The following is an 18682-nucleotide window of genomic DNA, read 5'->3' as shown; positions in this document are numbered from 1 at the left end:
CCTCTTGGCTCTCTTTCAGTTGTCTTTGCAAAGCTGTTTGATGAAACATTAAGTTCAAAAACTACATCAAATGACGCACTGGATCTCAAGGACAGCTACATGTAGAGTGATTATTAGTTCATGGTGAGGATCTCACCGTCACTCTGGCTGCTGGCATCAGTGCAGCACGTTTTCAGTTGCTTGACCTCTTCTGCTAAATCTGACAGAAGAATGAGGTTGAAACATTGAAATGTATCAAAAGTATCGAGAACGTGTTTTAAAGGAGTTGTTCAAGATTGTGGGACAACAACAACAACACATCATTGTGTTCCTTTACCAAACAGACAGATGATTTAATCATTACACGTTCGAATTCTTACCTGACCTCCTCTAGCATGCACAGTGAGAAATAATGTGCTGGATGGCAGCAGAGACACAATAGATGGAACATAACAGATTGACAAACCGTTGATATTCTGTGTAGCAGCTTGGGATGCCTGATTCTGGGCCTTTTTCAGTTCTGTCCTCAGATCAGCAATCTCCATTACTAGCAGACACACATAGACAGCTGCAGTGTTACTTTGTGCTTCAAGGACCAAAAACATCATGACATGAAACAGCAACAATGAAAAAATGTTCATACTCAATTTGAAATTAGTTGCATCTGCATCCTTTAGTTGATTCTCATTGTCTTGCAGTTTCCCCTCAGTCAGATCCAGTCTCTTTTGAAGCTCTGAAAATGATTTAAAGTGAATGAAATACAAAATCATAAAAATAAATCATACATATTTCATTGTAACTGTCACACTGTGTTCTTTACCTTTGAGCTTCTCAGCATGTGCTTCTTTGAGAGTTGATATCTCAGCTTTCAGTGGTTTGATTTTATTTTTAAGTTTCATAATCTGAGCAGCTAAACAAAAATCAAAAACAAAGACAAAGCAATCTGCTTTTAGTCTTCTGCCGTCATCTGATAATTCTGTAGTTTTGCTCTGACCAAAGCTGAACAGAACACTTACACAAGTTAGCAATCTTGATATCACTGGAGTCCAGCACTAGTGTCTTTTCTTTGATCTGATTTCTGATGTCCTCCAGTTCACTTTCCAGATCTCAGAGAAAGAAAAAATGGATGTTTGATTTCACCAAGACATGTAAAAAAGCATTCAGAATAAATGGGACTTGTAAATACTCCCTCTCACCTTTAATTTTCTCCAAGTCTGCTTTTGTCTGACTCTCTTTTTGCTTCTTCAGTCTTGCTATTTCATCTTGTTGAGCCAAGATTTGAAACACTAGTAGAAGAAACGTTGGATCAGATGAATTCAGTGGATCCAAGTTATAATTACATTGTTCTGTCATTTTCACGATGACTCACTCAGTTTAGTATTTTCATTGTTTTCCTCTTGAATTCCATCAATCAAATAATTCAACTGGTCTTGGAGTTCTGCAGACAAGAGAACACCATCATTTCAAGTCAGCACATGTGTTGTTTTCACTATTTACTCTAAAAATATTGTTATTGCTCTAGTGAAGATATGTGTCTGTCACTCACCTCTAATCTTTGTGTAATCTGTGTCATTTGCAGCCACATTCATAGATTTCTCAATCTCTGTTTGCAATGCGATAATCTGTAGAACTGGAAGAAGGGTTAAGCATTGATAATCATGTTCTAGTATGTAGAACCTCCCGTCTTGACTGCACATATAAAGCAGTGATTGTGATTGTTTCAGTGACTTGTTAATCCCATTTTACTCACTTTTTTCTGGTTGAACACTTCTTGCTTTTAGCTCCTCTGTTTTTCTGGCCAGCTCATCAGTTCTCTCATCTATAATTTTTTGAAGTTCTGCAGAGCAAAAACAAAAAGTTTTTTATATCTTTAACTAAGAAATCTTGTATATGTTTTCACAGTCATTGTCATATTTCATGCACACATTGGAGAGTTTAATCTAAACAACATTGAAACTAAATATCTCAGAAATAGTGACAATGAAACACACACACACACACACACTGACCTTTAATCTTGGTTTCAGACTCGGTGTTTTGGAGTTGTCTCTTTAGCGCCTCCAGTTGCAGAGTTAATGTAGAAACTTGAAGAGCTGAAAGAACCAGATTTAAAAGCAGTTAAACTAAAGAACAGTATTCAAATTGTCCAAACTTTCTCCTCATCGTTAAAACTTAACCTGCAGATTGTGACACAAGTCTCACATTACTTTAAGAAACACATAAACTGCTTACGTTCAAATGAAATTGATTGATTTCCACTATAGGGTTGCAACTAATGATTCTTTTCATTATCAATTAATCAGTTGATTATTTTCTCAAATAATCAATTCACTGCTTGGTCCACAAAATTGCAGTGAATAGTAAAATGTGTCATCCTAATTCCCCCAAAGCCTAAGTAGATATGTTCACGTGTTTTTTTTGTCTAATCAAGAATCATGATCACATTTGAAAAGCTGGAGCCTGAGAAGTTTTGGCATGTTTTATATTAAAAGAGCTTGAATCTCCTGATAGTGGACTATTTGACTACTTGACTTTTCCTTTCAGCTCTACTTTTTCCATTCATTCATACATTTTCTCCTGCTAAACCACCTTGGCATCTTGTCCATAACAATTACTACAAGAATCAGTGACAAGGGACAAACCTGGTGGAGGCCAACACGTTTTACATGTTTTACTTTGTACTGAGAGTACAGAAACAGCTCCAACTGTGGTTATATAAGGACTACATGGCTCATAGCAATGGCCTCAGTTCCCCGTACCCCACAGTACCCCCACGGTACTCCCCACAGGACACAGTTGCAAGCCTTCTCAATGTCCACGAAACACATGTAGACTAGAGAGCCAAACTCCCATGACCCCTCCCCAAGCAACCCAGTGATGGTACAGGGCTTGTGCTTGTTATAAACAACCCACGACTAGCACAGCGGCCCAATAACAAAGCACTGCTCAGCTTAAGTTCAGGCAGGCTGATCCTCCCAAACACCAGCTTCCAGGATTCCCCATTGTTGCCCGCACGAGCATTGAAATTCCCCAGGAGACATATAGAGCTCCTAGGCAGTATCCTTCCAGGACATCACCCAGAGACCCTGAGACAGCTTGACACTCTGAGCTGCTGTTGGGTACATTAGCTCTCACACAACAGTCAGAATCCTCCTCTCAGCAGATAGCAGTCACATTCACAAGACTGTGATTCCCTGGGAGAACTCCAACATAGCAGCGTTTAACCGGGAGCTCATTAGTTTCCCCACACCAAACAGGATCTCTACGAGAAATTCCACCCGAGAAATGATTGAATCCTTCTACCTATTCAAATTTCTTCACAGAACCAAAACAAGTAGAATGTCACATAAACAAAACTTCCACTCATACAAGGGTGGGCAGGGAAAATGTAATGAGCCAATAATCCTGTACTAACTATCGGAGCAAAGCAGAAACCCAGCGCCACCACTTACCAAGTGAAGTAACACTGTCAGATTTGGACTGCAGTTCCTTTATTTTGGCACTCAGGTCGTCCTGCACATCTACAGGGACACATATGAGACAAATGTTCAACCCACAGACAGAACAACATAAAACATTTCAACGTCTTGAATAGAGCGATCTGAGGGGGATTTAAGTGCAATGATTCTTCTCGCTCCCTCTGTCAGCAATCTGTGACTCTATGATTTTAATTCCAAAGTAAAAAGGCTATCTGTTAAGGCTGCAGCTTTCCTGAGAAACACGTCTTCTGGAGGGGCTAATTTGCAAGATTTTGATTGACATTTTCTGTGCATTAGCCTCCATCCTTTAGCTGGATTCAGCTCTAAAGCTGCTTGGTGCAACAGTGAGGGAACTCACTGACACCACATACATATCATGTCCTCTCTGTACGGTACAAAGTCCAATCAGTTACTACATCTGACAGCTACAATTACTTTAGAATAGACAGTAATCATATTCCTTTCCCACCATGAAGTCAAATGTGTGAGACATTGTTGGTTAGCTGGGACAGAAGAGTAACAAGTCATCAGAGACTAAACTCACTCTCAAGTTTCTGCTCCACATTGGAACAGCGTTCCTCAGTCTGGTTCAGTTGATTCTGCAGAGCTAAAACAAAAAAACATTCGTATTCAACACAAGTTTCTTTTTTTTTTCTTGTTGCAGGAATCTGCACATGCTCATATGGAATTTATCCTCAGTCTCAGCCCGATCATGAGAGTGCTCCTCTACTTTTGCCTTCAGTTTTTCTCTCAGCTTTACAAAAAGCAAGGTATGACTCAGCTTAATAAGAAGCGACTCCTAGTACATAATTTCAATAATAGGAAATGAGACGCTCATCAGTAACTGTAACACGTGCTTCTGGCAGACGAGCCCCTGAAAAAAGATGCCCCACTTTAAGACTTTTGGACAGAGCCACGCTAGCGATTTCCCCTGTTTTCAGTCTCTGTGCTACGCTAAGCTAAGCAGCATCTGGCTGCAGTTTCAGAGCACACGGACATGGTGGCATCAATCTCCTCATCTAACTCTCTGAAAGAATCCAATAAGCATATTTCCCAAAATGTCCGACTATACTTTCAAGATACTACAATGCACAGGACATACCTTTATTCGTCTTTTCAAGTTTTCTGATCTCTCTTTGTTGTGTTTGTATCTGTTCTTCCATTTCTGAGGGAGAAGACATTAAATAATTACAACTGCATGAAAAACAAAAAATATTTTAACAACAACATTCCAGGATGCTCCTTTACCAAACAGACAGATGATTTAATCATCGCATGTTCGAATTCTTACCTGACCTCCTCTAGCATGCACAGTGAGAAATAATGTGCTGGATGACAGCAGAGACACAATAGATGGAAAATAACTGACAAACCGTTGATATTCTGTGTAGCAGCTTGGGATGCCTGATTCTGGGCCTTTTTCAGTTCTGTCCTCAGATCAGCAATCTCCATTACTAGCAGACACACATAGACAGCTGCAGTGTTACTTTGTGCTTCAAGGACCAAAAACATTGTGACATGAAACAGCAACAATCAAAACATTTTCATACTCAATTTGAAATTAGTTGCATCTGCATCCTTTAGTTGAAGTTCACTGTCTTGCAGTTGCCTCTTTGTCAGATCCAGTCTCCTTTGAAGCTCTGAAAAAGATTTGAAATGAATGAAATACAAAATCATCTGCGTATGTATTCCTTCATGGTATATTACAATGTAACTGTCACACTGTGTTCTTTACCTTTGAGCTTCTCAGCATGTGCTTCTTTGAGAGTTGATATCTCAGCTTCCAGTGGTTTGATTTTCTTTTTAAGTTCCATAATCTGAGCAGCTAAACAAAAATCAAAAACAAAGACAAAGCAATCTGCTTTTAGTCTTCTGCCATCATCTGATAATTCTGTAGTTTTGCTCTGACCAAAGCTGAACAGAACACTTACACAAACCAGCAATGTTTGTATCACTGGAGTCCAGCAACTGTGTCTTTTCTTTGATCTGATTTCTGATGTCCTCCAGTTCACTTTCCAGATCTCAGAGAAAGAAAAAATGGATGTTTGATTTCACCAAGACATGTAAAAAAGCATTCAGAATAAATGGGACTTGTAAATACTCCCTCTCACCTTTAATTTTCTCCAAGTCTGCTTTTGTCTGACTCTCTTTTTGCTTCTTCAGTCTTGCTATTTCATCTTGCTGAGCCAAGATTTGAAACACTAGTAGAAGAAACGTTGGATCAGATGAATTCAGTGGATCCAAGTTATAATTACATTGTTCTGTCATTTTCACGATGACTCACTCAGTTTAGTATTTTCATTGTTTTCCTCTTGAATTCCATCAATCAAATAATTCAACTGGTCTTGGAGTTCTGCAGACAAGAGAACACCATCATTTCAAGTCAGCGCATGTGTTGTTTTCACTATTTACTCTAAAAATATTGTTATTGCTCTAGTGAAGATATGTGTCTGTCACTCACCTCTAATCTTTGTGTAATCTGTGTCATTTGCAGCCACATTCATAGATTTCTCAATCTCTGTTTGCAATGCGATAATCTGTAGAACTGGAAGAAGGGTTAAGCATTGATAATCATGTTCTAGCATGTAGAACCTCCCGTCTTGACTGCACATATAAAGCAGTGATTGTGATTAATTCAGTGACTTGTTAATCCCATTTTACTCACTTTTTTCTGGTTGAACACTTTTTGCTTTTAGCTCCTCTGTTTTTCTGGCCAGCTCATCAGTTCTCTCATCTATAATTTTTTGAAGTTCTGCAGAGCAAAAACAAAATTTTTTTTATATCTTTAACTAAGAAATCTCGTACATGTTTTCACAGTCATTGTCATATTTCATGCACACATTGGAGAGTTTAATCTAAACAACATTGAAACTAAATATCTCAGAAATAGTGACAATGAAACACACACACACACACACTGACCTTTAATCTTGGTTTCAGACTCGGTGTTTTGGAGTTGTCTCTTTAGCGCCTCCAGTTGCAGAGTTAATGTAGAAACTTGAAGAGCTGAAAGAACCAGATTTAAAAGCAGTTAAACTAAAGAACAGTATTCAAATTGTCCAAACTTTCTCCTCATCATTAAAACTTAACCTGCAGATTGTGACACAAGTCTCACATTAGTTTAAGAAACACATAAACTGCTTACGTTCAAATGAAATTGATTGATTTCCACTATAGGGTTGCAACTAATGATTCTTTTCATTATCAATTAATCAGTTGATTATTTTCTCAAATAATCAATTCACTGCTTGGTCCACAAAATTGCAGTGAATAGTAAAATGTGTCATCCTAATTCCCCCAAAGCCTAAGTAGATATGTTCACGTGTTTTTTTTGTCTAATCAAGAATCATGATCACATTTGAAAAGCTGGAGCCTGAGAAGTTTTGGCATGTTTTATATTAAAAGAGCTTGAATCTCCTGATAGTGGACTATTTGACTACTTGACTTTTCCTTTCAGCTCTACTTTTTCCATTCATTCATACATTTTCTCCTGCTAAACCACCTTGGCATCTTGTCCATAACAATTACTACAAGAATCAGTGACAAGGGACAAACCTGGTGGAGGCCAACACGTTTTACATGTTTTACTTTGTACTGAGAGTACAGAAACAGCTCCAACTGTGGTTATATAAGGACTACATGGCTCATAGCAATGGCCTCAGTTCCCCGTACCCCACAGTACCCCCACGGTACTCCCCACAGGACACAGTTGCAAGCCTTCTCAATGTCCACGAAACACATGTAGACTAGAGAGCCAAACTCCCATGACCCCTCCCCAAGCAACCCAGTGATGGTACAGGGCTTGTGCTTGTTATAAACAACCCACGACTAGCACAGCGGCCCAATAACAAAGCACTGCTCAGCTTAAGTTCAGGCAGGCTGATCCTCCCAAACACCAGCTTCCAGGATTCCCCATTGTTGCCCGCACAAGCATTGAAATCCCCCAGGAGACATATAGAGCTCCTAGGCAGTATCCTTCCAGGACATCACCCAGAGACCCTGAGACAGCTTGACACTCTGAGCTGCTGTTGGGTACATTAGCTCTCACACAACAGTCAGAATCCTCCTCTCAGCAGATAGCAGTCACATTCACAAGACTGTGATTCCCTGGGAGAACTCCAACATAGCAGCGTTTAACCGGGAGCTCATTAGTTTCCCCACACCAAACAGGATCTCTACGAGAAATTCCACCCGAGAAATGATTGAATCCTTCTACCTATTCAAATTTCTTCACAGAACTAAAACAAGTAGAATATCACATAAACAAAACTTCCACTCATACAACAGTGGGCAGGGAAAATGTAATGAGCCAATAATCCTGTACTAACTATCGGAGCAAAGCAGAAACCCAGCGCCACCACTTACCAAGTGAAGTAACACTGTCAGATTTGGACTGCAGTTCCTTTATTTTGGCACTCAGGTCGTCCTGCACATCTACAGGGACACATATGAGACAAATGTTCAACCCACAGACAGAACAACATAAAACATTTCAACGTCTTGAATAGAGCGATCTGAGGGGGATTTAAGTGCAATGATTCTTCTCGCTCCCTCTGTCAGCAATCTGTGACTCTATGATTTTAATTCCAAAGTAAAAAGGCTATCTGTTAAGGCTGCAGCTTTCCTGAGAAACACGTCTTCTGGAGGGGCTAATTTGCAAGATTTTGATTGACATTTTCTGTGCATTAGCCTCCATCCTTTAGCTGGATTCAGCTCTAAAGCTGCTTGGTGCAACAGTGAGGGAACTCACTGACACCACATACATATCATGTCCTCTCTGTACGGTACAAAGTCCAATCAGTTACTACATCTGACAGCTACAATTACTTTAGAATAGACAGTAATCATATTCCTTTCCCACCATGAAGTCAAATGTGTGAGACATTGTTGGTTAGCTGGGACAGAAGAGTAACAAGTCATCAGAGACTAAACTCACTCTCAAGTTTCTGCTCCACATTGGAACAGCGTTCCTCGGTCTGGTTCAGTTGATTCTGCAGAGCTAAAACAAAAAAACATTCGTATTCAACACAAGTTTCTTTTTTCTTTCTTGTTGCAGGAATCTGCACATGCTCATATGGAATTTATCCTCAGTCTCAGCCCGATCATGAGAGTGCTCCTCTACTTTTGCCTTCAGTTTTTCTCTCAGCTCTACAAAAAGCAAGGTATGACTCAGCTTAATAAGAAGCGACTCCTAGTACATAATTTCAATAATAGGAAATGAGACGCTCATCAGTAACTGTAACACGTGCTTCTGGCAGACGAGCCCCTGAAAAAAGATGCCCCACTTAAAGACTTTTGGACAGAGCCACGCTAGCGATTTCCCCTGTTTTCAGTCTCTGTGCTACGCTAAGCTAAGCAGCATCTGGCTGCAGTTTCAGAGCACACGGACATGGTGGCATCAATCTCCTCATCTAATTCTCTGAAAGAATCCAATAAGCATATTTCCCAAAATGTCCGACTATACTTTCAAGATACTACAATGCACAGGACATACCTTTATTCGTCTTTTCAAGTTTTCTGATCTCTCTTTGTTGTGTTTGTATCTGTTCTTCCATTTCTGAGGGAGAAGACATTAAATAATTACAACTGCATGAAAAACAAAAAACATTTTAACAACAACATTCCAGGATGCTCCTTTACCAAACAGACAGATGATTTAATCATCGCATGTTCGAATTCTTACCTGACCTTCTCTAGCATGCACAGTGAGAAATAATGTGCTGGATGACAGCAGAGACACAATAGATGGAAAATAACAGATTGACAAACCGTTGATATTCTGTGTAGCAGCTTGGGATGCCTGATTCTGGGCCTTTTTCAGTTCTGTCCTCAGATCAGCAATCTCCATTACTAGCAGACACACATAGACAGCTGCAGTGTTACTTTGTGCTTCAAGGACCAAAAACATCGTGACATGAAACAGCAACAATCAAAACATTTTCATACTCAATTTGAAATTAGTTGCATCTGCATCCTTCAGTTGAAGTTCACTGTCTTGCAGTTGCCTCTTTGTCAGATCCAGTCTCCTTTGAAGCTCTGAAAAAGATTTGAAATGAATGAAATACAAAATCATCTGCGTATGTATTCCTTCATGGTATATTACAATGTAACTGTCACACTGTGTTCTTTACCTTTGAGCTTCTCAGCACATGCTTCTTTGAGAGTTGATATCTCAGCTTCCAGTGGTTTGATTTTCTTTTTAAGTTCCATAATCTGAGCAGCTAAACAAAAATCAAAAACAAAGACAAAGCAATCTGCTTTTAGTCTTCTGCCATCATCTGATAATTCTGTAGTTTTGCTCTGACCAAAGCTGAACAGAACACTTACACAAACCAGCAATGTTTGTATCACTGGAGTCCAGCAACTGTGTCTTTTCTTTGATCTGATTTCTGATGTCCTCCAGTTCACTTTCCAGATCTCAGAGAAAGAAAAAATGGATGTTTGATTTCACCAAGACATGTAAAAAAGCATTCAGAATAAATGGGACTTGTAAATACTCCCTCTCACCTTTAATTTTCTCCAAGTCTGCTTTTGTCTGACTCTCTTTTTGCTTCTTCAGTCTTGCTATTTCATCTTGCTGAGCCAACATTTGAAACACTAGTAGAAGAAACGTTGGATCAGATGAATTCAGTGGATCCAAGTTATAATTACATTGTTCTGTCATTTTCACGATGACTCACTCAGTTTAGTATTTTCATTGTTTTCCTCTTGAATTCCATCAATCAAATAATTCAACTGGTCTTGGAGTTCTGCAGACAAGAGAACACCATCATTTCAAGTCAGCGCATGTGTTGTTTTCACTATTTACTCTAAAAATATTGTTATTGCTCTAGTGAAGATATGTGTCTGTCACTCACCTCTAATCTTTGTGTAATCTGTGTCATTTGCAGCCACATTCATAGATTTCTCAATCTCTGTTTGCAATGCGATAATCTGTAGAACTGGAAGAAGGGTTAAGCATTGATAATCATGTTCTAGCATGGAGAACCTCCCGTCTTGACTGCACATATAAAGCAGTGATTGTGATTGTTTCAGTGACTTGTTAATCCCATTTTACTCACTTTTTTCTGGTTGAACACTTCTTGCTTTTAGCTCCTCTGTTTTTCTGGCCAGCTCATCAGTTCTCTCATCTATAATTTTTTGAAGTTCTGCAGAGCAAAAACAAAAAGTTTTTTATATCTTTAACTAAGAAATCTCCTATATGTTTTCACAGTCATTGTCATATTTCATGCACACATTGGAGAGTTTAATCTAAACAACATTGAAACTAAATATCTCAGAAATAGTGACAATGAAACACACACACACACACACTGACCTTTAATCTTGGTTTCAGACTCGGTGTTTTGGAGTTGTCTCTTTAGCGCCTCCAGTTGCAGAGTTAATGTAGAAACTTGAAGAGCTGAAAGAACCAGATTTAAAAGCAGTTAAACTAAAGAACAGTATTCAAATTGTCCAAACTTTCTCCTCATCGTTAAAACTTAACCTGCAGATTGTGACACAAGTCTCACATTACTTTAAGAAACACATAAACTGCTTACGTTCAAATGAAATTGATTGATTTCCACTATAGGGTTGCAACTAATGATTCTTTTCATTATCAATTAATCAGTTGATTATTTTCTCAAATAATCAATTCACTGCTTGGTCCACAAAATTGCAGTGAATAGTAAAATGTGTCATCCTAATTCCCCCAAAGCCTAAGTAGATATGTTCACGTGTTTTTTTTGTCTAATCAAGAATCATGATCACATTTGAAAAGCTGGAGCCTGAGAAGTTTTGGCATGTTTTATATTAAAAGAGCTTGAATCTCCTGATAGTGGACTATTTGACTACTTGACTTTTCCTTTCAGCTCTACTTTTTCCATTCATTCATACATTTTCTCCTGCTAAACCACCTTGGCATCTTGTCCATAACAATTACTACAAGAATCAGTGACAAGGGACAAACCTGGTGGAGGCCAACACGTTTTACATGTTTTACTTTGTACTGAGAGTACAGAAACAGCTCCAACTGTGGTTATATAAGGACTACATGGCTCATAGCAATGGCCTCAGTTCCCCGTACCCCACAGTACCCCCACGGTACTCCCCACAGGACACAGTTGCAAGCCTTCTCAATGTCCACGAAACACATGTAGACTAGAGAGCCAAACTCCCATGACCCCTCCCCAAGCAACCCAGTGATGGTACAGGGCTTGTGCTTGTTATAAACAACCCACGACTAGCACAGCGGCCCAATAACAAAGCACTGCTCAGCTTAAGTTCAGGCAGGCTGATCCTCCCAAACACCAGCTTCCAGGATTCCCCATTGTTGCCCGCACGAGCATTGAAATCCCCCAGGAGACATATAGAGCTCCTAGGCAGTATCCTTCCAGGACATCACCCAGAGACCCTGAGACAGCTTGACACTCTGAGCTGCTGTTGGGTACATTAGCTCTCACACAACAGTCAGAATCCTCCTCTCAGCAGATAGCAGTCACATTCACAAGACTGTGATTCCCTGGGAGAACTCCAACATAGCAGCGTTTAACCGGGAGCTCATTAGTTTCCCCACACCAAACAGGATCTCTACGAGAAATTCCACCCGAGAAATGATTGAATCCTTCTACCTATTCAAATTTCTTCACAGAACCAAAACAAGTAGAATATCACATAAACAAAACTTCCACTCATACAAGGGTGGGCAGGGAAAATGTAATGAGCCAATAATCCTGTACTAACTATCGGAGCAAAGCAGAAACCCAGCGCCACCACTTACCAAGTGAAGTAACACTGTCAGATTTGGACTGCAGTTCCTTTATTTTGGCACTCAGGTCGTCCTGCACATCTACAGGGACACATATGAGACAAATGTTCAACCCACAGACAGAACAACATAAAACATTTCAACGTCTTGAATAGAGCGATCTGAGGGGGATTTAAGTGCAATGATTCTTCTCGCTCCCTCTGTCAGCAATCTGTGACTCTATGATTTTAATTCCAAAGTAAAAAGGCTATCTGTTAAGGCTGCAGCTTTCCTGAGAAACACGTCTTCTGGAGGGGCTAATTTGCAAGATTTTGATTGACATTTTCTGTGCATTAGCCTCCATCCTTTAGCTGGATTCAGCTCTAAAGCTGCTTGGTGCAACAGTGAGGGAACTCACTGACACCACATACATATCATGTCCTCTCTGTACGGTACAAAGTCCAATCAGTTACTACATCTGACAGCTACAATTACTTTAGAATAGACAGTAATCATATTCCTTTCCCACCATGAAGTCAAATGTGTGAGACATTGTTGGTTAGCTGGGACAGAAGAGTAACAAGTCATCAGAGACTAAACTCACTCTCAAGTTTCTGCTCCACATTGGAACAGCGTTCCTCAGTCTGGTTCAGTTGATTCTGCAGAGCTAAAACAAAAAAACATTCGTATTCAACACAAGTTTCTTTTTTCTTTCTTGTTGCAGGAATCTGCACATGCTCATGTGGAATTTATCCTCAGTCTCAGCCCGATCATGAGAGTGCTCCTCTACTTTTGCCTTCAGTTTTTCTCTCAGCTCTACAAAAAGCAAGGTATGACTCAGCTTAATAAGAAGCGACTCCTAGTACATAATTTCAATAATAGGAAATGAGACGCTCATCAGTAACTGTAACACGTGCTTCTGGCAGACGAGCCCCTGAAAAAAGATGCCCCACTTAAAGACTTTTGGACAGAGCCACGCTAGCGATTTCCCCTGTTTTCAGTCTCTGTGCTACGCTAAGCTAAGCAGCATCTGGCTGCAGTTTCAGAGCACACGGACATGGTGGCATCAATCTCCTCATCTAACTCTATGAAAGAATCCAATAAGCATATTTCCCAAAATGTCCGACTATACTTTCAAGATACTACAATGCACAGGACATACCTTTATTGGTATTTTCAAGTTTTCTGATCTCTCTTTGTTGTGTTTGTAGTTGTTCTTCCATTTCTGAGGGAGAAGACATTAAATATTTACAACTGCATGAAAAACAAAAAACATTTTAACAACAACATTCCAGGATGCTCCTTTACCAAACAGACAGATGATTTAATCATCGCATGTTCGAATTCTTACCTGACCTCCTCTAGCATGCACAGTGAGAAATAATGTGCTGGATGACAGCAGAGACACAATAGATGGAAAATAACAGATTGACAAACCGTTGATATTCTGTGTAGCAGCTTGGGATGCCTGATTCTGGGCCTTTTTCAGTTCTGTCCTCAGATCAGCAATCTCCATTACTAGCAGACACACATAGACAGCTGCAGTGTTACTTTGTGCTTCAAGGACCAAAAACATCATGACATGAAACAGCAACAATCAAAACATTTTCATACTCAATTTGAAATTAGTTGCATCTGCATCCTTCAGTTGAAGTTCACTGTCTTGCAGTTGCCTCTTTGTCAGATCCAGTCTCCTTTGAAGCTCTGAAAAAGATTTGAAATGAATGAAATACAAAATCATCTGCGTATGTATTCCTTCATGGTATATTACAATGTAACTGTCACACTGTGTTCTTTACCTTTGAGCTTCTCAGCATGTGCTTCTTTGAGAGTTGATATCTCAGCTTCCAGTGGTTTGATTTTCTTTTTAAGTTCCATAATCTGAGCAGCTAAACAAAAATCAAAAACAAAGACAAAGCAATCTGCTTTCAGTCTTCTGCCGTCATCTGATAATTCTGTAGTTTTGCTCTGACCAAAGCTGAACAGAACACTTACACAAACCAGCAATGTTTGTATCACTGGAGTCCAGCAACTGTGTCTTTTCTTTGATCTGATTTCTGATGTCCTCCAGTTCACTTTCCAGATCTCAGAGAAAGAAAAAATGGATGTTTGATTTCACCAAGACATGTAAAAAAGCATTCAGAATAAATGGGACTTGTAAATACTCCCTCTCACCTTTAATTTTCTCCAAGTCTGCTTTTGTCTGACTCTCTTTTTGCTTCTTCAGTCTTGCTATTTCATCTTGCTGAGCCAACATTTGAAACACTAGTAGAAGAAACGTTGGATCAGATGAATTCAGTGGATCCAAGTTATAATTACATTGTTCTGTCATTTTCACGATGACTCACTCAGTTTAGTATTTTCATTGTTTTCCTCTTGAATTCCATCAATCAAATAATTCAACTGGTCTTGGAGTTCTGCAGACAAGAGAACACCATCATTTCAAGTCAGCGCATGTGTTGTTTTCACTATTTACTCTAAAAATATTGTTATTGCTCTAGTGAAGATATGTGTCTGTCACTCACCTCTAATCTTTGTGTAATCTGTGTCATTTGCAGCCACATTCATAGATTTCTCAATCTCTGTTTGCAATGCGATAATCTGTAGAACTGGAAGAAGGGTTAAGCATTGATAATCATGTTCTAGCATGGAGAACCTCCCGTCTTGACTGCACATATAAAGCAGTGATTGTGATTGTTTCAGTGACTTGTTAATCCCATTTTACTCACTTTTTTCTGGTTGAACACTTCTTGCTTTTAGCTCCTCTGTTTTTCTGGCCAGCTCATTAGTTCTCTCATCTATAATTTTTTGAAGTTCTGCAGAGCAAAAACAAAAAGTTTTTTATATCTTTAACTAAGAAATCTCGTATATGTTTTCACAGTCATTGTCATATTTCATGCACACATTGGAGAGTTTAATCTAAACAACATTGAAACTCAATATCTCAGAAATAGTGACAATGAAACACACACACACACACACACACACACACACACACACACTGACCTTTAATCTTGGTTTCAGACTCGGTGTTTTGGAGTTGTCTCTTTAGCGCCTCCAGTTGCAGAGTTAATGTAGAAACTTGAAGAGCTGAAAGAACCAGATTTAAAAGCAGTTAAACTAAAGAACAGTATTCAAATTGTCCAAACTTTCTCCTCATCGTTAAAACTTAACCTGCAGATTGTGACACAAGTCTCACATTACTTTAAGAAACACATAAACTGCTTACGTTCAAATGAAATTGATTGATTTCCACTATAGGGTTGCAACTAATGATTCTTTTCATTATCAATTAATCAGTTGATTATTTTCTCAAATAATCAATTCACTGCTTGGTCCACAAAATTGCAGTGAATAGTAAAATGTGTCATCCTAATTCCCCCAAAGCCTAAGTAGATATGTTCACATGTCTTTTTTTGTCTAATCAAGAATCATGATCACATTTGAAAAGCTGGAGCCTGAGAAGTTTTGGCATGTTTTATATTAAAAGAGCTTGAATCTCCTGATAGTGGACTATTTGACTACTTGACTTTTCCTTTCAGCTCTACTTTTTCCATTCATTCATACATTTTCTCCTGCTAAACCACCTTGGCATCTTGTCCATAACAATTACTACAAGAATCAGTGACAAGGGACAAACCTGGTGGAGGCCAACACGTTTTACATGTTTTACTTTGTACTGAGAGTACAGAAACAGCTCCAACTGTGGTTATATAAGGACTACATGGCTCATAGCAATGGCCTCAGTTCCCCGTACCCCACAGTACCCCCACGGTACTCCCCACAGGACACAGTTGCAAGCCTTCTCAATGTCCACGAAACACATGTAGACTAGAGAGCCAAACTCCCATGACCCCTCCCCAAGCAACCCAGTGATGGTACAGTGCTTGTGCTTGTTATAAACAACCCACGACTAGCACAGCGGCCCAATAACAAAGCACTGCTCAGCTTAAGTTCAGGCAGGCTGATCCTCCCAAACACCAGCTTCCAGGATTCCCCATTGTTGCCCGCACAAGCATTGAAATCCCCCAGGAGACATATAGAGCTCCTAGGCAGTATCCTTCCAGGACATCACCCAGAGACCCTGAGACAGCTTGACACTCTGAGCTGCTGTTGGGTACATTAGCTCTCACACAACAGTCAGAATCCTCCTCTCAGCAGATAGCAGTCACATTCACAAGACTGTGATTCCCTGGGAGAACTCCAACATAGCAGCGTTTAACCGGGAGCTCATTAGTTTCCCCACACCAAGCAGGATCTCTACGAGAAATTCCACCCGAGAAATGATTGAATCCTTCTACCTATTCAAATTTCTTCACAGAACTAAAACAAGTAGAATATCACATAAACAAAACTTCCACTCATACAAGGGTGGGCAGGGAAAATGTAATGAGCCAATAATCCTGTACTAACTATCGGAGCAAAGCAGAAACCCAGCGCCACCACTTACCAAGTGAAGTAACACTGTCAGATTTGGACTGCAGTTCCTTTATTTTGGCACTCAGGTCGTCCTGCACATCTACAGGGACACATATGAGACAAATGTTCAACCCACAGACAGAACAACATAAAACATTTCAACGTCTTGAATAGAGCGATCTGAGGGGGATTTAAGTGCAATGATTCTTCTCGCTCCCTCTGTCAGCAATCTGTGACTCTATGATTTTAATTCCAAAGTAAAAAGGCTATCTGTTAAGGCTGCAGCTTTCCTGAGAAACACGTCTTCTGGAGGGGCTAATTTGCAAGATTTTGATTGACATTTTCTGTGCATTAGCCTCCATCCTTTAGCTGGATTCAGCTCTAAAGCTGCTTGGTGCAACAGTGAGGGAACTCACTGACACCACATACATATCATGTCCTCTCTGTACGGTACAAAGTCCAATCAGTTACTACATCTGACAGCTACAATTACTTTAGAATAGACAGTAATCATATTCCTTTCCCACCATGAAGTCAAATGTGTGAGACATTGTTGGTTAGCTGGGACAGAAGAGTAACAAGTCATCAGAGACTAAACTCACTCTCAAGTTTCTGCTCCACATTGGAACAGCGTTCCTCGGTCTGGTTCAGTTGATTCTGCAGAGCTAAAACAAAAAAACATTCGTATTCAACACAAGTTTCTTTTTTCTTTCTTATTGCAGGAATCTGCACATGCTCATATGGAATTTATCCTCAGTCTCAGCCCGATCATGAGAGTGCTCCTCTACTTTTGCCTTCAGTTTTTCTCTCAGCTCTACAAAAAGCAAGGTATGACTCAGCTTAATAAGGAGGGATTGTTAAAACACGGATTGAATAATGGGATACCAAATGTTCATTTGTAAATGTAACATGTCGCTTCAACACATTACAATGCACACTGCGTACCTTCATTTGTCTTTTCAAGTTTTCTATTCTCTCTTTCCTGTGTTTGTATTTGTTGTTTCAGTTCTGAGGGAGAAGACAAAAAGTAACCACAACTGAATAAAAACAAAAAACATTTTTACAACAATATTTCAGGACGACCATTTTAGAGATGATTTAGTCTTTACATGTCAGTCCTGGGAATTCTTACCTGACCTCCTCTAGCATGCACAGTGAGAAATAATGTGCTGGATGACAGCAGAGACACAATAGATGGAAAATAACTGACAAACCGTTGATATTCTGTGTAGCAGCTTGGGATGCCTGATTCTGGGCCTTTTTCAGTTCTGTCCTCAGATCAGCAATCTCCATTACTAGCAGACACACATAGACAGCTGCAGTGTTACTTTGTGCTCCAAGGACCAAAAACATTGTGACATGAAACAGCAACAATGAAAAAATGTTCATACTCAATTTGAAATTAGTTGCATCTGCATCCTTTAGTTGAAGTTCACTGTCTTGCAGTTGCCTCTTTGTCAGATCCAGTCTCCTTTGAAGCTCTGAAAAAGATTTGAAATGAATGAAATACAAAATCATCTGCGTATGTATTCCTTCATGGTATATTACAATGTAACTGTCACACTGTGTTCTTTACCTTTGAGCTTCTCAGCATGTGCTTCTTTGAGAGTTGATATCTCAGCTTCCAGTGGTTTGATTTTCTTTTTAAGTTCCATAATCTGAGCAGCTAAACAAAAATCAAAAACAAAGACAAAGCAATCTGCTTTTAGTCTTCTGCCATCATCTGATAATTCTGTAGTTTTGCTCTGACCAAAGCTGAACAGAACACTTACACAAACCAGCAATGTTTGTATCACTGGAGTCCAGCAACTGTGTCTTTTCTTTGATCTGATTTCTGATGTCCTCCAGTTCACTTTCCAGATCTCAGAGAAAGAAAAAATGGATGTTTGATTTCACCAAGACATGTAAAAAAGCATTCAGAATAAATGGGACTTGTAAATACTCCCTCTCACCTTTAATTTTCTCCAAGTCTGCTTTTGTCTGACTCTCTTTTTGCTTCTTCAGTCTTGCTATTTCATCTTGCTGAGCCAACATTTGAAACACTAGTAGAAGAAACGTTGGATCAGATGAATTCAGT

At 39.5% G+C, this 18682-nt stretch overlaps 3 protein-coding genes and 5 long non-coding RNA genes across 8 annotated transcripts in view; 1 reads left to right on the top strand and 7 right to left on the bottom strand.

Annotated features, from left to right (window-relative positions):
• Nucleotides 1-18682, top strand: part of dhrs1 (dehydrogenase/reductase (SDR family) member 1) — a 64201-nt gene that overhangs the window by 7956 nt on the left and 37563 nt on the right. The window lies entirely within an intron of this gene.
• Nucleotides 943-9424, bottom strand: LOC139214177 (putative leucine-rich repeat-containing protein DDB_G0290503). The gene is made up of 23 exons (XM_070844939.1): nucleotides 9405-9424; nucleotides 9228-9308; nucleotides 8953-9015; nucleotides 8395-8457; nucleotides 7824-7892; nucleotides 6381-6464; nucleotides 6124-6210; nucleotides 5920-6003; nucleotides 5743-5811; nucleotides 5570-5659; nucleotides 5390-5479; nucleotides 5194-5283; nucleotides 5009-5098; nucleotides 4832-4912; nucleotides 4561-4623; nucleotides 4003-4065; nucleotides 3432-3500; nucleotides 1989-2072; nucleotides 1730-1816; nucleotides 1526-1609; nucleotides 1349-1417; nucleotides 1176-1265; nucleotides 943-1085 (listed from the first exon to the last, which is right to left on the bottom strand). Exons 2-23 carry the CDS (start codon nucleotides 9304-9306, stop codon nucleotides 943-945), a joined length of 1791 nt encoding a protein of 596 aa, XP_070701040.1. The 5' UTR covers nucleotides 9307-9308; nucleotides 9405-9424.
• Nucleotides 9609-10032, bottom strand: LOC139213799 (uncharacterized). The gene is made up of 3 exons (XR_011585454.1): nucleotides 9966-10032; nucleotides 9786-9875; nucleotides 9609-9679 (listed from the first exon to the last, which is right to left on the bottom strand). It is a non-coding gene; the product is annotated as an uncharacterized lncRNA (long non-coding RNA).
• On the bottom strand, nucleotides 10125-13265 carry LOC139214175 (tropomyosin-like). Its single transcript, XM_070844938.1, has 7 exons — nucleotides 13244-13265; nucleotides 12791-12853; nucleotides 12220-12288; nucleotides 10777-10860; nucleotides 10520-10606; nucleotides 10316-10399; nucleotides 10125-10207 (listed from the first exon to the last, which is right to left on the bottom strand). Exons 1-7 carry the CDS (start codon nucleotides 13263-13265, stop codon nucleotides 10125-10127), a joined length of 492 nt encoding a protein of 163 aa, XP_070701039.1.
• Nucleotides 13833-14428, bottom strand: LOC139214894 (uncharacterized). The gene is made up of 4 exons (XR_011585486.1): nucleotides 14362-14428; nucleotides 14182-14271; nucleotides 13986-14075; nucleotides 13833-13890 (listed from the first exon to the last, which is right to left on the bottom strand). It is a non-coding gene; the product is annotated as an uncharacterized lncRNA (long non-coding RNA).
• On the bottom strand, nucleotides 14535-14970 carry LOC139213744 (uncharacterized). The gene is made up of 3 exons (XR_011585450.1): nucleotides 14916-14970; nucleotides 14712-14795; nucleotides 14535-14603 (listed from the first exon to the last, which is right to left on the bottom strand). It is a non-coding gene; the product is annotated as an uncharacterized lncRNA (long non-coding RNA).
• LOC139213743 (uncharacterized) lies at nucleotides 14975-17272 on the bottom strand. Its single transcript, XR_011585449.1, has 4 exons — nucleotides 17208-17272; nucleotides 16637-16705; nucleotides 15193-15276; nucleotides 14975-15002 (listed from the first exon to the last, which is right to left on the bottom strand). It is a non-coding gene; the product is annotated as an uncharacterized lncRNA (long non-coding RNA).
• Nucleotides 17822-18624, bottom strand: LOC139214891 (uncharacterized). Its single transcript, XR_011585485.1, has 5 exons — nucleotides 18558-18624; nucleotides 18378-18467; nucleotides 18182-18271; nucleotides 17997-18086; nucleotides 17822-17900 (listed from the first exon to the last, which is right to left on the bottom strand). It is a non-coding gene; the product is annotated as an uncharacterized lncRNA (long non-coding RNA).

This window comes from Pempheris klunzingeri, chromosome 15, assembly GCF_042242105.1.
Source record: "Pempheris klunzingeri isolate RE-2024b chromosome 15, fPemKlu1.hap1, whole genome shotgun sequence".
In the NCBI taxonomy this organism is placed as follows: Eukaryota; Metazoa; Chordata; class Actinopteri; order Acropomatiformes; family Pempheridae; genus Pempheris; species Pempheris klunzingeri.
The sequence above is the reverse complement of the archived record's forward strand: the minus strand, read 5'-3'. Positions and strand labels throughout refer to the sequence as shown.